General features: G+C 39.0%; 1 protein-coding gene across 1 annotated transcript in view; it reads left to right on the plus strand.

The window, feature by feature from the left end:
- Positions 1-16,604, plus strand: part of LOC147312005 (calcitonin gene-related peptide type 1 receptor) — a 29,142-nt gene extending 12,538 nt beyond the window's left edge. Inside the window, exons 2-13 of the mRNA XM_086266466.1 lie at positions 3,348-3,456; positions 3,985-4,138; positions 4,275-4,385; positions 5,154-5,266; positions 5,711-5,802; positions 5,908-6,034; positions 6,191-6,344; positions 6,432-6,492; positions 6,637-6,703; positions 7,705-7,923; positions 8,540-8,581; positions 12,800-16,604. Of these exons, the coding sequence (XP_086122592.1) occupies positions 3,382-3,456; positions 3,985-4,138; positions 4,275-4,385; positions 5,154-5,266; positions 5,711-5,802; positions 5,908-6,034; positions 6,191-6,344; positions 6,432-6,492; positions 6,637-6,703; positions 7,705-7,923; positions 8,540-8,581; positions 12,800-13,021 (1,437 nt within the window). The 5' untranslated portion in view covers positions 3,348-3,381 and the 3' untranslated portion in view covers positions 13,022-16,604. The remainder of the gene's footprint in view (positions 1-3,347; positions 3,457-3,984; positions 4,139-4,274; positions 4,386-5,153; positions 5,267-5,710; positions 5,803-5,907; positions 6,035-6,190; positions 6,345-6,431; positions 6,493-6,636; positions 6,704-7,704; positions 7,924-8,539; positions 8,582-12,799) is intronic.
- The last annotated feature ends 593 nt before the right edge of the window (positions 16,605-17,197 follow it).

Genomic DNA, 17,197 nt, shown 5'->3' on the forward strand with positions numbered 1-17,197 from the left:
GCTGTGTGTCTGTGTGTGTTTGTGCATTTCTGTGTGTTTGACTGTGTGCGAGCGTGACAGAGCAGCTGATCTTTTCCTGGCTGTTTCTAATTTGCACATCACCATAATGTTTTACAATCCCACTTTCAGTAAGTCCCTCCTCTGTCTCAGCTTAATGCTGTTTTAACTCTGAGCAGACTTGAGGAGCACTGAGCCAGCCAGTCCCTTTGGTGACTGAGCAGTGTGGGGACCTGTGTGGGAATAAAAGCTACTTTCACCTGCTCCTTATTCAGAAGGGTATCGCCACTGCGGGCTTGCCTGCATGTTTGATTTGGCAGTGTTTTTGCACTGGGATGCCCTTTCTGAGCCAACCCCAAAGGGATTTGTGTCTACCTCCAGCATTGAAGTAAGGCTCTTTTGCTTGTTAGGCAAATGTGAAAACCACTATGAGAATAAACAGGGTCAGTTTTCTCTCTGGAATACTGATTGATGGGTGTAGTGTACTGGCCAGTGAAATATCAATATGAAAGCAGGGGGATCCCAGGGGGACTATTCTATTCACACATCATCACAGCTGAGAATTTGTATCTTTTTTATTGTATTGATAAGCCATTGTATCGTATGGATCTTAATGATCTTCTAGAACCATATCACCCCATTACAGCTCTTTGCTCTCGCTCTGCAGGCTTACTTGTTGTTGTTCCTAGAGTATTTAAAAGTAGAATGGGAGGCAGAGCCTTCGGTTTTCAGGCCCTACTTCTGTGGAACCAGTTTCTAGTTTGGATTCAGGAGACCGACACTATCTCTACTTTTAAGATTAGGCTTAAAACTTTCTTTTTGGTAAAGCATATGGTTAAGGCTGGATCAGGTGACCACAAGTCCTCCCTTAGTTACGCTGCAATAGGTGTAGGCTGCTGGGGAATTCCCATGATGCATTAAGTATTTCTGCTTCAGTCACCTCCCTGAGCCTGGTTCTGCTAGAGGTTTCCTCCTGTTAAAATGGAGTTTTTCCTTCCCACTGTCGCCAAAGCACTTACTCATATGGATTTGTCTGATTGTTGCGTTTTCTCTTTATTATTGTAGGGTCTTTACCTTACAATGCAAAGTGCCTTGAAGCCACTGTTGTTGTGATTTCATGCTATGTAAAGAAAACTGAATTGAAACTAGTTTGGCATTCTTCTAAAGACTCAGTAACACAGGCCCAGAGACTGATTAGCAACCACCTGGTACCATAATTACCAGTTACAAGAGAAAAATAAATATTACTTGACCAAAAGTTGTTGCTGGCAGTCGCCGTGGAATCAATTGCTAAAGCCTTATTCACACAGGTCTAAAGACCCGTCAAAGACCCTGGAAACTGCTGCCCACTAGTGACTATTCCACAACTGGTTGGTGAGAGGTTGCTGGAGGTTGGACTGTCACTCGAGTGAAATTGGTTGCAAAGAGTTAAACACTTTCAGTAAACCCCTCTTCTGCCTCCTTTTAAATGTGAGCAGACTTGAGGAGACGCTGCATCAGCATCTTCTGTGACTGAGCTGCAGATAGAGCTGTGAGAATGAAATGGGTCAAATCTCTCTCTAATGTACTGACTGATGTCTGTGCTGCTCCCCCCACTTTTCTTCTTCTTCTTCTTTCTGTGACTGTAAGGTTCAAGTAACTAAGCAGTGAATATTTCAGCTCTTCATCCAGATGCGATGCTCACAGGAAAGGCAGCTGATTATATTGCTGAGTGTATAATTGGTAATTAAAATGTTTCCAAAAGAGAAACTTATAAATGGAATTAGTCTACAACTCATTATAGGTGTGTCCCACAAATGGAATGTGAGTCTGTGGGAAACACTGCTCTGGTTCACATAAAGCGACCCTGCACACCTGTTTCTGATACTTTTGAGAATGTAAAGTGCAGACAAGCAACTTTGGAGGGAGAATGGGGTAGGCGGGGTATGATTATGTCATGTGCTACAATAAAAGTTTAAACATAGGCCTGACTGTTCTGCATGCGATTGATCACAGAAAGTTAAAAACATTCATCTGTAATATATGCAGTGATGGTTGAGATGGTCTTCTAACTACATCACTAGATGCAAATAGCAACATCGTCCCAGTTATCTGGAGCTGAGCTTTACTGCTTGGGATATTGTGGATTTGTTTGCTGGTTAAAGAGAAGAGCACCGGTTGGTCTGCAGCTTCATAACATTTCAGCAAACTTAATCAGACTTCAGATGTTGCAAATAAAAGTGACCTACAGGTGACCTAGTTCCTTTAGGGTATGAAGGATGTTATTAAATTTCACTAACCTATTCCTGCATGCCATATCATTATCCTGGGGATCAGGTTCTCTCTCTGTCTCCCATTCTCAAGCTTGTTACCCACCGAAAGCCTCACTGCCACAAGAACCTATTGATTTGAATTGTTAGCAATGGTAACAACTTATCTCAGGTTATCTTGGTGCCAGTACAGCATTTCTTCCTCATGCTGTGATATATTTGTACATTTGCATCACAGGTTTTAGACGTTTAACTCCAAGTCAAACATAAGCCGCTTAAACTATCTAAAGCTACCCGAGCATTAGTAAACCCACTGTTTTGCAAAGCAAATCTGTAGAACCTGAGGGATATGCTTCTATTTGAATTTTCTCTCATCTGCTATTCCACAGCCTTGTCATGAAATCCCAGTGGCCAGCAGCTTTGCTGCAAACAACCTTATGGGATTCTGCTTTGATGAGGTGCAACTTGCACCCACTAACAGATTTATAAGTGCTGTCAGAATTTATGATGGACTGCAAACCAAAAGAAGTTTGGCTTACAAAACACACGCGGAAGTAGGAACAGGAGATTTTAAGCCTGTACTGTGCTTACAAGACTTTTACCACTTCCTTTGATTGATACGGCTTTGTTGGGTTGATTACAGCTGCTTATTTTTTCAGCTGTGCGTTCCCTTGAATACTATGCCAAAAAGCTACATCACAGGAGCCTGTAATTCCAAGCTGACCTAACATGGAGAGTGAGGGCACGTTATATTGCTGTTTATTGGGAGAACATACTGTACAGTGCTTTGCTGTAGTTAATCCTCGGTATTAAAACAAACTGATTCGGCCAAGTTCTTGTTACAAAGTTTCTTTTGGTCACAGAATAAATTTGTTGTATTTAATGATTCAGTAAATTTTCTAACTCAGCTGATGTCCTGAACTGGAAAAACAGAAACTTAATGAACATTTAGCAAAGGTCAACTCACTCTTATCCACTTAGACTATTCAGTGTCATTCCAGTGTCATCTTATATATAAGAAGGGCCTTTTTTATGAGGACATTTTATTACATTTTAATGATTATCTAATGTTAATGTTTAATTATTTGCTTTCCATTGCAGGTCTGCAGTTTGTAAATCATCGTCCAGCTCTGAAATGGCTGACAGGAAGTTGGATGGCTTTGGACAGATTTGGATGGTAGCGCTTATACTGCTGTGTAATCCAGCAGCGGTAGGTCAGCCAAAATGCACACAAGACACAGTTTAGTTCTTACTGATCTAAATTTCATAAATACAGCAACCACCTTTAATTCTACCTCAGAGAGTTATGTACTGCTAGGCTGTTTATGTTTGATGTTATCCTTTAAAGGACAAAAAATGCAGCTTCAGGTTGGTGTTTGGACACATCTGTGCACCAATACTAAGGCATAGATGTCATAGTTTCCATGCAGCGCAACTGACTTTAATGAATCACTAAGTATGACTCCCTTTTCCTGCATTTGGTAGTATGTGTTGACTGTTTTAGACTAATGCATCACCAGAGGGTTCGCAAGTACATAACCAAAGATGGCTCAGAGACATCTTTACTCATTTTAAACATAACCAACAGTACTTTTTGTACCCTCTCACTGAGCGAGAATTTATACACTTGTTTCTTTTACTTGGTTTCTGTTGCACTGTACCATAACATATCTCTCATTCTACTTTGTAAAGCTTAAAAAAATGAGTGGATTTCTATTTTTTCTCACCTGTCTTGTAGTTTATGGTGAAGGCAAGTCTGGCGATCAATGAAACCCAGCAGCAGGCTTCAACCAGTGTCTACAATGACATTACGGTCACCAGGAACAAGATAGTCACAGCCCAGTTTGAGTGCTATCAAAAGTTAATGAAAGAAAATACCCACAGCAGACAAGGTAAAGCTGTCTTGATTGAAATTGGTTAAGAGAACCCTACTTTCAAAATTCTATAAATCTATTCTTCAATTCTTAGTTTGCAATGTTCCAAATGTGAAGAGCAAAAAAGCTCTTAAAATGATGTCTGTGTTTTTAGAACCTGTGTGCAATCGCACGTGGGATGGCTGGCTTTGCTGGGATGACACCAAAGCAGGAGTTACATCCGAGCAGCACTGCCCGGACTACTTCCAGGATTTTGATCCATCAGGTGAGATCTGCAGCTTCTAGCAGCCAATTTTCTTCATCCACCTGCAGATTTACAGATGACAACTTACTCTGATGATTATTCCTTGTTGTGGCTTTCAGGTCCTCATTCATAACTTTGAAGGCCTTTAGTAAAAAAACAAAAGCCCAAACCAAGATAACACTTATTATATCACCAAGGTTAAAGCTCTCCAGAACCACAAAAGGTATTATGTAACAGATTTCGCAGGCTGAGGGGAGCTCTTCATGATTAATGACTGTTCTTCATGTATAAATTTGCTTCACCTTTTAGCTTGAATCTTTCTAAGTGAAAAAAGCAAAGACTATACCTCACACTATGCTCACACACTGAATGTAAATACCAATTACAGCAAATGGCCATGAAGCAGAAAAGCTCTGTTCTCAGTATTAACACAGGATTTGTAATTTTTAGTGTATTAAATGTGTATTAAATCACTGACTTCAGCTCCTTCTGTTAATGAGGCAGGGTTTTTGTGTGTGTGATTATTAACTTATGCGTGTATGGAGTGGTGTAAATACATCACTGTTTATTACAGTAAATTTGATTTAAGCGTCCGGGGACTTCTTAACCACATTCAGTCAACCGCAACCGTCAACAGGATGTGCAGGCTTATAATTAGATTTCATTCTTCTAATTGACGTTTTCATTAGCTCCATCCATAATGGTGTTTTTCTTTTTCACCTGCCTCTACCTTCTACTGGAAAAATCAGAATAATACATTTAAATTATTTACCACTTTTTGTTCTGCAGAGATGGTCACAAAGATTTGCACTGACAGTGGTCAATGGTTTCTGCATCCGGAGAGCAACAGGACATGGACCAACTACACCCGCTGCAATGAGCACACTGTAGAAGGCAGAATGGTAGGTTGAAAATGGCAGTAGGTAGGACTGAGTTTAAATGTTAGATAATCAACAATAGGAAAAGTATGGCTTTGATGGCCATGTGATGTGGTTGTGAGGGGCTCTGCACGCTCTGAACACCACAGCATGTCTGCTTGGTGACCAAATACAGGCTGGAATTTGTTCTGCTTTGGCCCAATTTCCCCCCCCCCCTTTTTTTTTTTTTTTTTTGGACACAAGGAGAAACTATATTATAATTGCACTGTACTATAATTTCCTGTAACTGGTTCATAAAAAAACCCATCAGCTTGAAATTATAAATATTAAAAGACAAATGGAACATTTTCAAGAGCCTTTCAGTGCAAATGCTGAGATGTATGTTGATGCTTAGTCAAGTAGCCATTTGGAGAAAGATAATGAGATTACAGCCTGATAACCTAATTTCCATCTGTTGTTTCTTTTCAGACTGCAATGAACCTTTTCTACCTTGCCCTCATAGGACATGGGCTGTCTCTGACTTCCCTCCTCATCTCCCTAGCAATTTTTTTCCATTTCAAGTGAGTCAACTTCTGTTATATGCGCGACTTCCATAGACGGATGCTTCTCAGTCTGTGCATAACATAAAAGCGTTGTGGCATAACTTCAGTTTTCTGTTTTTCCAGGAGTTTGAGCTGTCAAAGGATCACCCTTCATAAGAACCTCTTCTTCTCTTTTGTTCTGAACTCTGTGATCACCATCATTTTGCTGACTGCAGTGGCCAACAACCAGGAGCTCGTGCAGAGGAATCCAGTCAGTTTCTTATTATTTGTATTGATTCACTTGACTGTAGCCTCACAAATGTCTCTATTAGTTTAATGTGCACCATTACACCGGTCATTCTAGTTTAATATTAAACATAAATCAATTGCTATAAATCCACATTTATTATGTCTTTTCCTTCCTCAGACAAGCTGTAAAGTGTCCCAGTTTATTCACCTGTACCTGTTTGGCTGTAATTACTTCTGGATGCTGTGTGAGGGGATATATTTGCACACTCTCATCGTGGTGGCAGTGTTTGCTGAGAAGCAGCATCTGATGTGGTACTATCTCCTAGGATGGGGTAAGAAGAGGATATCAGTCAGCTAATCACTACATTTTTCTAACTGAAGGGTCTTTCTTTACCTAACTTGCTCACTTTGTTTTGCAGGCTTTCCTCTTATCCCAGCCACCATACATGCTGTCGCTCGGAGCTACTACTACAACGACAAGTGAGTTAACGCCAATGCTTGTGCAAGAAGTTCTCCTGTATAATATTTTTTTAAGGAAACCCACAGATTGCTGTGATAGATTTGCTGTTATGTGATGCAACGTTACTGTTGTGTAAACCTTTTTTGTACTGCTCTCCTCTGCAGCTGCTGGATTAGCTCAAAAACATCACTGCTCTACATCATCCACGGCCCCATCTGTGCTGCTCTTTTGGTAAGAATACTACTTCTTTTCTTTCCTAACTCCAATCAGTTTCAACAAGTAATTCACTATATATCTATTTACTAGAATAAACCAGCTGATTTGTTTCATGTTTCTCTTGCCACACTGTTTGTTGCGCAAAGAGTACAATAAGCTGCTTTTGTCCTCCTCTGAGTGGACTCTGTGGGGGGTCCTGTGAGCAGGACAGTCTCAGAACATGCATAAGTGTGTTTGTCTTGTGAAATCAATGCATCTTCCCCTTTGAGAATCCACCCACTGGTCCCCAAGCTTATGTTGTTTTCTAGGAATTCACCTAATCAGCACATTGGAGCATGCTTCAGAGAACGCTGGTCCCTTAGGACAGTCTGTACTAAATGTTCAGCCTCCAACATCCTTTAAAATGTTATGTGTAGGTTTCCTAACTTTACCGTGTATCAGAAGTAGACTCGGTGTCTTATAATACTGCAGTAACGGAACTGAAGACTTTCTCGGCTTATTAGAAAAAGCAAACATTCCTCTTTGATTTTTTTGTTAACACTTGTCTTGTTAGGATTGACGTGTTTAAAGAAATGATGCCTAAAAGAAGCTTTGTAGTCTCTTAATAATTCAAATACAGTACTGTGCAAAAGTTTTGATTTCTTTATCATTTGCTTCCAATGAACTAGAAGTACTTGTAATATTTTAGAAGTGGTCTTAAGCAATAGTTCTCCGGGCTGAACGTCTTTCAACATTTTCAGTCCAGTCCTTGTACCAGACTATTTTCAGAGGAATCGGCATGATGTGCATTGTGCCCTTAAAAAAATCTGAGGAAACTCCTCAAGAGGAGGACAAAAAAGTATAACCTACAGCAAGTAAACAGTGTCTAACAAGCATGTCACCAATAAAGATTTTCACCTCTTATAAGAAATTGCCATACTGCTCTTTATGCTCTTATACTTGAGGCATTGCTTGTTTTCACATCCTATCAAAATACTAGACTGTAATGCTGATTTATATATGACTTCCCCCTTTAGGTTAATTTGTTCTTTCTACTCAACATCGTGCGAGTTCTCATCACCAAACTGAAGGTGACCCATCAAGCAGAATCAAGTCTGTACATGAAAGCCGTGAGAGCCACGCTCATCCTGGTCCCTCTGCTTGGAATTCAGTACGTCCTGCTTCCCTACAAGCCAGAGGGACGGGTCTCTTCGGAAATATATGACTACATCATGCACATACTCATGCATTACCAGGTGAGACAGCGGTTATTAATCAGTGTGAAGGTTTGAGGGGATTCTCGTCATTTCTACACATTCATATAAAGCATAGAAAGCCGACTGCCTGTGGCATCTACGGCAGTCTTTAACTGTTCTGTTTGTGTAGTTCTGTTGTCATTCTATCATGCATATTTATTTTATTATGAAAATTGATTGCTTTGTCTCCTTCGGTGCTTGAGACATGTATTTTAATAAAATCATTTGTTAAATGGACATTAACCTCATTGTTTTCTAGCTTTTAACAAGAGTCAAACATTCTCATTAGCCAGAGAAAAGACTTTGTTTGTCTAGCCCAGGCAAGAACAGCAGGAAGTAAGGCACAAATTATTTGAGTTGAAAGAGACTGAAATCCGTTGGATGTTGATGAAGCGTTATCTGATCATCTTGAGCTGTCCCAGTGTGCGCAGTGCAGGGAAAATGTCTTGAGTAACAGCCTGAATCAGCTTTCAAAATGTATTCACTTTGACCTCTTAAGTTTCCCTGCTTCACAGCACTTTAGACCCTAAGATGTTGTCTACAAATGACTTTCCTGAGACCAATTAGTAAGCTGTATGTCATCTCTCTTTTAATGTGTTTTTTTTTTTCATTCCAGGGTCTGCTTGTGGCCACCATCTTCTGCTTTTTCAATGGAGAAGTAAGACAGGGTTATGCCCTTTTATTATTCTTTTTTTTTTTTTTTTTTAGATATTTCAACACGTGTACACACCCTATCCCACACTTGTGCTGACCTCATGGTTGAGAAGGGTCATGCGTTGACAGGGTCATTGCCCTGGTGCTACTCTTCCAATGTTGGGGAAACTAATATGTAGTCATAACATTTCAGGCTACCAGCTTGATTACACTGAATGAAATTACAGCAAAGATACCCTAGAGAATAATCTAGCATGTTAAATTAAAAACTCTTGGAATGGGCTGTCCAAAGTACACCTTTGTTCAAAGGTCTTACTTTTTTGTCAGACCAAAAAAAAAGAAAATGCTGGTGATGCAAAAGTTTAGGAATGTTACCTTTCATTTTCTACAACCCAAGAAACTTCAGTCCAGGTCAGCGAATTACTAAAGTAGCTGACATCATCTTTGGGCATTTAGTAATAAATGGTAAAAATAAATCAACACCTATGATTCTGGATCCTTGCAAATGCATTGTTTCTACTTGCTTTCCCTGTGGTTATACCTAAAAAATGGAGCTTACAGTAGATTAAAGGAAGGTCAATTACAGCAGAGAAGCAATTTTTCAATAAACATTTTAAAATAAAATCAGCTTGTGCTTACAGCTGTTAGGTAAAGACAAAAGTCGGACTACTTCTCCAGCATTGCTCTCCACAGACTGAAAATTATGCTGCTAGCAAGCAGCCATGAGCTACATGCTGATTACTGTCAATTTTGCAGGCAATTGGTCTGCAGAGAACTTGACTTGAAGTGAATGGTTTACAAGATCCACTAAGTAACTTCCCTTTGATATTTATCTTGTGATTTTACTGTCATAGTGTGTCCTAACCCTGTGCTCATTATACGCTCAAAGAAAAAGTGGCATTGTTATTTCTGTACTCAGAAACACTGACTCAGTAAGGCACAATAGAACGACACTTTAATCAAAACACGTTTTTCTCAAAGAGAGCTTCAGAGAGAATTTACAGTGAAAGATAAACAATGCTATGTGAAGAAATGGATCATGCATGTTCCAGGTTTTGCTTTCAGGAGTGCCTCAACTATTCATGAAATAGATACACCAGTGTGCTGGAACCATCACACAGCTGCTGCAGACTTGTTGCTGCACATCCATGATGTGACATGTCCTGCCACATCCGAGAGGTGCTCTGTTAGACATAGATTTGGTCAATGTGGAGGCCATTTCAGTACAGTGAACTCATGTTTACTCTGCTAGAAGCAGGCATTAGGAGGCGGTACACTGTGGCAATAGAGGGATGGGGATAATCAGCAACAACAGTCTGGCTGTAAAATTAGCACCAAGGGGCCCAAAATGTGACAAGAAAGCATATCTCACTCCATATCTCAGACCACCACCACCAGCCTGAATTGTTTGCATGCTTTCATGTTGTTTACACCAATTTCTGACCTTACCATCCGAATGCTGCAGCAGAAATTGATGCTATTCAATCTTTTTCAATCTTCCATTGTCTGATTTTTGTGAGCCTGTGTGAAACATAGTCAGTTTCCTGTTCTTAGCTACCAAAACTGGTCGTGTGCTGCTGCACTCCATCTGCCTCAAGTTTCGGAGTATTTGCGTTTAGAGATACTGTACTGCATCCCTTAGCTGTAATGAATGGCTATTTGAGTGACTGTTGCCATCAGCTGAAAGCAGTCTGGTCATTGTCCTCTGACATCTGAAGTCAACAAGGCCTTTTCTCCAAGAGAACACCTGCTCAGTCAATATTTTCTCTTTTTGGACCATTCTCTGTAAACTCTAGAGATGGTTGTGTAGGTTGCAGCCCGTCTGGCACCAACAACCATGACCCTTCAGCAGATTGTCAGTCTGAATGCCTACATGCTGTTGCTGCCATATGTTTGACTAATAAGGCATTTTTACAAAATAACAGTTGAATTGATGTCCCTAATAAAGTGTCTCTGTGTCACAAGAATCTAATGAAGAACTAGAAAACAGAAGCACCCCTCCCCTGGTTCTCTGTGTATATATGTGCCCTACTAACCCACAAGCCGTTTGTTCTCCTTTTCGTACCCTCTCTTCCTCCCTCTTTTTCAATTCGTTCACCTCTCATTACTGCATTGAGATCTGCCTCGCCCAAGTCCCTAAGGCCTTGGCCAAACCCCAACCTCAGTACATGCTTACTGCATCTGCCATTGTCTACTAGAAACGTTGTTCAAATAGTCTCAAGTAGTGAATTACCATCCAAAAAATGAAGACATCAATATTATGCTGTGGTTAGCATAACAGCACACTATTTTAGAGTTAGGTAGACTCTCAAATTGCCCTCGAATTTATTACAGTTGTGCAAAAAATTTCCATGACGCCCTGCCGTTGTTCGTCCAGCAAAAACTAAAGCATCTAAAGCCCTTGTGTTACTTGGTACTTCTAGCTTTAAGCTAGGCTAGCCATGTCTCTGCTGTTTCTTGGTTGCTTACCAACAATGCTCCTGAGACTATCACATCCCAAAGGATGAAGTCATTTTAAGATCACATTTAAAATGTGGGAAATAAACAGATGTGCTTTCTCTCATAGATTAAGGTGATAAGAGGCATATCCCACTGCGCAAAGTGACGTCTTTTAGAAGTCATTTTTGGACGTATAATTTTGGTCCGCTGAAGGGGTTGTTTTGTAACAACAAGCGACGTCTTTTGTCTACATCCATTATACTTGTGTTGATGTCCGTATGACTTCCATGTATGGAATATTTATAGTACAAACAAATAAGTTATTTATTTTAATTAATTAATTATTTTAATTAAAACAGTTAAAGCAAAACTGGAACTTTAAAAATAACAAGCAAAACAAAAAAAAAGAGAGACAATAAATCATGTAATCAAGTAATCCATATATTTATATGTATCATGTTGATAACAACAATTTTGATATTTGTAAATAAAAAAAATAATAAATTTATTAATCATGTAAATTTCCTGCACCTATCATAGACATCCACATGACCTCCAAAAATATTACCCAGTCTAAAGTTCAAATGTTGAACATCATATTAACGTCCAGGCTGGGTCATGGTTAGATGCCAAAACTGTGGACCTTGTTTGGACATCCAGAATAGATGTCCAGAATCGGTCATGGACCAATGGACCCAATATAGACATTATCTGAACGTCTATCCAACGTCCATTGTTTAGTGGTGTTATCATGTCTATGAGTCATTTTAAAGGTTTCATATCAGCACAGATAAAAGAAGAAATGCAGTCCTTCGCAGGGGAATATTTTCCTATTTTCTTTCCCGAGTATCAGAAAATGTGAAAATGCTTACCAATTTTTATTTCTACCACTGCTTCAACTTTTCAAGTTTCGGATAATATACAATCATCATCTTCATATTTAAGAAATTCATCAATGAATTTCTTATACCGCTTTATCAATTAATTGTCTTTGAGTAAACTATTTCACTGACTATGTGATAATCAGTTGTTTCATGCTTACACAATTGGAGCTAGAAAGCTTTTAGCCTATATAAACATTAAGACAAAAACTTCACCTTAACTTTGGCTCTGTCTAAAGCACAGCTGTCGAACGCCAGTCCTCGAGGTCCGGTGTCCTGACATCTTTACACGTGTCCGTGCTGCAACACACCTGAATAAAATTTAGTAGTTCCTTACCTCTATAGAACTTGACTATAGGCTGATGTGGCAATTCAGCCATCTGATTTGTGTTACAGCAGCTTAAGAGTGAATGAACACTGTGCAATAAAAGTAGTTTTAGAATTATTTTTTTTTTAAACTTACACTTTTATTAAAATATACTTGAGTAGGGTTGGGGGTTGCCACCTTGGCAAACAGTCAAGTCTTGCTAATGACCTACAAATTTTATTCAGGTGTGTTGCAGCAGGGACACTGCTGTAAATGTTTCAGGATACCGGCCCTTGAAGGGTAAAAGAATTCTGTTAACTGTTGTTTACCAATGTTGTGCTAAGATTTTACAAAAGTGTAATTGTCAGAAAGTCACCCTAGACTTTTCACAGATGTGCATGGAGAAGCTGGTGCCAAAAAATAAACCAAAAACCGAAGCAAAAAACCCCAAAAACATCTAAATATTTATTTTTGTATTTTGTTCTGCCATCTTATGCAAAATTACTTTGGGCTTATCACTTGAACTCTCAGGCTTTATATCACCTTTGAAAGCTTTCCTGTCAGCTAATATCTGATATATGATCCCTCTGGTCAGGTCCAAGCTGTTCTGAGGCGGCACTGGAACCAGTATCATATCCAGTTTGGCAGCAGCATAGGAAACCACTCGGATGCCCTGCGCTCAGCTTCCTACACAGCTTCCTCCATCACTGAGGTACAGGGCTGCTACAGCATCGACGGTCACTCGGAACACATGAACGGCAAAGGCTGCCACAACTCAGATGCCTCCATACTCAAGTCAGACAGCCCCTTCGCCTGACACAAACAGTGCTCTCAGACTCTGTCCATCCCACCATCACCCTTAAAATCTGCCACATGCTTGGAGCTCGCCATCCAGGAAAACTGGCCACTTCCCATAGATACATAGAGGAAAACGAGTGAGGGGGGAAAAGGATTGTCCATCCGGGCTGTCATGCATCTGAAGGAAATTATGACTTCTTATCCACACCAACACAGGTCCTTTAACTGTACTGTACGGTGAGCTTGATACAGCTACTCCTGCGCTGTGCTTTGTCTACAATTTGCATCTGAACTGCTTTACTTGGACTACGATGCTTTCAGATCTTTCAGCCTGACTAAATCATTTTTAAATCAATAATTACTGACTGCTTGATTATCCTCCCGGGTTCATGTTGTGCACAAAAGGCCTTTGGTTACACTGTAAATTCTTTTGACACAGTTAGTGCCAAACCAAGAAATCTTGCCTGCCTCATTTATTTTTTTCATTATCAATAATGAATCAGATAGGACGTCTAACATGTGCATATTGAAGTATTAAACATATCTGTATCTTTCACATGTTAAACTTAATTTATCAACATATTCGTGTTTATTAAATGAAAATGGATTAAATATCATACAGTATTTATGAAAGGTTTATATGTTACATGTTTGTTTTTTTATTTTCAAAATTAAATACTGATATAACTTGCCAGCAGCACAGAAAACTTTTCTTTGTTTCAGTGTTTGTTCCTGTGTGTGCAGTTCATGCAGGCGATTTTGGTTCGCACCACTAGCTCACGCTCTTCATTTCTAGTCAAGATGTTTGCACCTGCTCAAGTGATCCTTACTAACGTGTGCATCAGTTAGGCCACATGGTTGCAATGTTTACAGAATATTATCAAAGAGAAGCCACATTTGAATGTTGACAGCCAATGGTGTGTTTCATTTGAACTTGGAATTTTCCCAACCAAAAGTTTGTTTTTTGTTTTTTAACTGGAACACCCCCCCTCAAATCTGACTTCCAATTCGGAAGGTTGGAGAATTCCCACCAACAACGATTTTACAATCCAGTATAGCAGTGCATGTAATCTGTAAAGCTTATATTGCTGAATAAGCCATATTCAGAGCATTGACCACGTTTTGTGTGTGAACATGCAGCAGTGGTGTTTTCCAGCTTATAAAATAAGCAAAGCGCTATATTGCTAGTCATGCGTGAATGGCTCTACCTTGCGAAGGAGCAGAACGCCGCTAGGACGCACCCGGCTCAGGAGTGACATCACACCCCACTCTGATGTGCAACTTCCAAGGCAAATGAAATGCAGCATTTATTTAAAGACTTGGCTCCTTTAAGCACACATCACATTTACTTTTACTGCTGTCTTTATCCTTACCCCTCATAAAGCATTTAAAAATAATTAAGATGTCAACAGTACTCAGTTTTCAGACAGACTACAGGAAGTTAATTGGATGACGTGCTGCTTTTTCCAGTACCGTAGTAGGAAGAAAATTAAATCAAATTGAAGAAGACCACAATTATTAATGTTCGCATGAAAGAGGAGAAAGATTTAATTCCTCTTGTGTAATGAACAAAGCCATGTTTCTGTTTCTTTATAGTGCAACCGTTAGAAATTACGGTAGATTCACTTCCATCTTCTTTGAAGCCAGTACACATTATTCTTTTCTACCTAAACTGAATCTGTATCTTAATGTTAGCAAGTGTACTATCTGTACTAAAAAGCTTACCGATTTGTAAGAAACTTCAGGCCGCTAAATCCTGATATAGGTGGGATTACTTTTGCATTTTGTCCCCGTCTTTTTACAGGATAGTCATGCTACGAAACAATATCTTAAGGCCAGTATGAACGTTTGAGTTTAGTGATCTTATAATCGGTTTGCACATAAAAAATGGAAAGTGCAATAGAAGCAGGCAAAATCGTGATGCAAAATGAAGCAAGCAACATTAATGTCCACTAACCTGTCCTGCTACACTGAAGACACTAAAAATGGCAAAAGAGGAGAAGCATTAGATCTGTGTGAAGTGTCAAGGAATAGCGTTCCTTATTTTCATGCATGAGCAAATTATACAAATCTCCAAAACTTCCACTGCCTGTTTGTTTTAGGTCTGACTGGTGCTTTCTCAGTTACTTTGATATGAATCCTACCTGGGGCAAAACCCTTCTTACCTCAGTGAACCAAATCTTTATAGTGATTAGTGGATAAAAATGCATGCATTAATTTAGCCTACTCTTATTCCCAGGGATGAAATACTGATGTTTTGTCAAAGCCTCTGGAGTCTCCAATCCTTACAAGCTTGTGGTACTACAACACACCTAGTTTAAGGGGTCTCTTGTCCCCAAATCATCACATATTGACACTTGTAGAGGAGCTCTTGGTGTTGTATTTAACCACACTGGTTTAGAGCATTTTTTATACATGCAGGGTTATGAATTTAAAACTTGGTCCCTTCCTATGCCTGGTAGTTTTACTATTTACTACTATTATTTCTGTATGGGACGCCAGTGACATCTGATAGAATGTCAATATTTTGTGACCAGGGATGAAAACGCACAATTTACTCTTCTTTTTGGAATTTATTTAAAGGCTAAAAGTATTTTATTCCCCGAGAGTGAGGTATAAAGAAGACATTAAGGGTTAAGGTATATGATTTTATTTTTTGGAAAGAGCCCTCTGCTTTAGCACAGTGCTAATGCTAGTCTGCACACAGCCTTATTAAGAAGTGTACATGATAAACTTGTCACATTTTACACCACAAAACACTAAAAATTGTAAAAATGTGTACTGATAAAACAGTTTGAAAGCATTTACTGAGAACACATTTTCCATAATGCTGGGAACACACGTCACTATCAGTCAATGTAAATATTTTATAAATCTAACATTTCTGCAAAGGGGACAAGTGTGAGTGTGCGTATGCATGATTTATATATACAGTATAAATGAGTACAGTATACTCATGAAAGCATTCAACCACTGTCTGTGTTTTATTTTTTTTAATGGTAGTAACTCTTTCATAAGATTCATTTGTGAAAAATCTCATGGATATCTGAAATAACCACCAATGAAAAGGTCAATACATTTACATTGCTGGCTATTCATTTATGTATGATAACTGTTGTATGTTTCCATTGTCTTCATTTCTTCTTCATTTAAACATAAACAATACAATCTGCATGTATGGTTGACGCTGTACTGCTTTGCAGCACGTGATTCATGTACAATGGGAAAGCTATAAAGTATCCATAAATAGTCATTTATTGTGTAGTAATGCCTCATAATCATTGATGAAAGTAATTTCAGATTTGTGGAAACGCCATAGGCTTTTGGTAAATGTAGTAAATCTTGTGTATCATTTAAGTTGTGTATTTATGTGTGAAATGTTTTCATATGACTCTCCAAAGGATTTGTGATGTCCCCGATGACACTTGGTAAAATGTTGTAAAGTATGACAAAAGTATTGAGGACTATGTCTGTAGGTTTTGTTTATACTGTACTGTATCTAACTTTGGTAGTCTTGACACATTGACTTCACACTGCTGTTTGAATGTAAATGGTTTTGTTTTATTCTCTGGATGTGAAGAACGTATATACACATATATTTACGTACAATGTCTCTTTTTTTATTATTTCACTGAATTAGACAATGTCGCTATCTTGTGTGTATCTACATACTAATACAGTATGTAGATACACAATATACTATATTAGTATACAATGCAATGTCTTTGCAATAGTTAAATTGCTGTCCTGCAGCAACTGCATCAGAATTTGTGGAGGAATTTCTGAACTTCTGTTTAAAATCGTTGAGGTTCTGGCTGGACTCTGAATGTAAACAGTGAATTTCTGTGAGATGGCAACAGATATGACAAACTAAGCAGACTGACTTTATGCACTGAGGTTGCTTCAAAGATAGCAACTGACTGCAAGTGGTTGTAGACTAGTCACTGTCTCTCAAAGGCAACAGTAACAATAATTATGGTTGTGCCACAGTCTCTAACCACCAGTTTCCTTAATTTGACTGTATGATTAGCAAAAGATACCCAAGCTAAAGACCTGCATCAAACTGCAGTACAATGTCCATAAAAAGTCCTGTTCAGGTTGCAAACTCTCGCCTGCATCATTCTACAGCCATTCAAGCAAATCTATTCAATTTAATACTTCGGTGTAACATTTCATATCATTCTCACTTGTCCCA

This window comes from Aulonocara sp. 'chitande type north' Nkhata Bay, linkage group LG16, assembly GCF_057382095.1.
Source record: "Aulonocara sp. 'chitande type north' Nkhata Bay isolate Kocher_YH1m ecotype deep benthic linkage group LG16, A_spYH_male_GT1.1, whole genome shotgun sequence".
In the NCBI taxonomy this organism is placed as follows: Eukaryota; Metazoa; Chordata; class Actinopteri; order Cichliformes; family Cichlidae; genus Aulonocara; species Aulonocara sp. 'chitande type north' Nkhata Bay.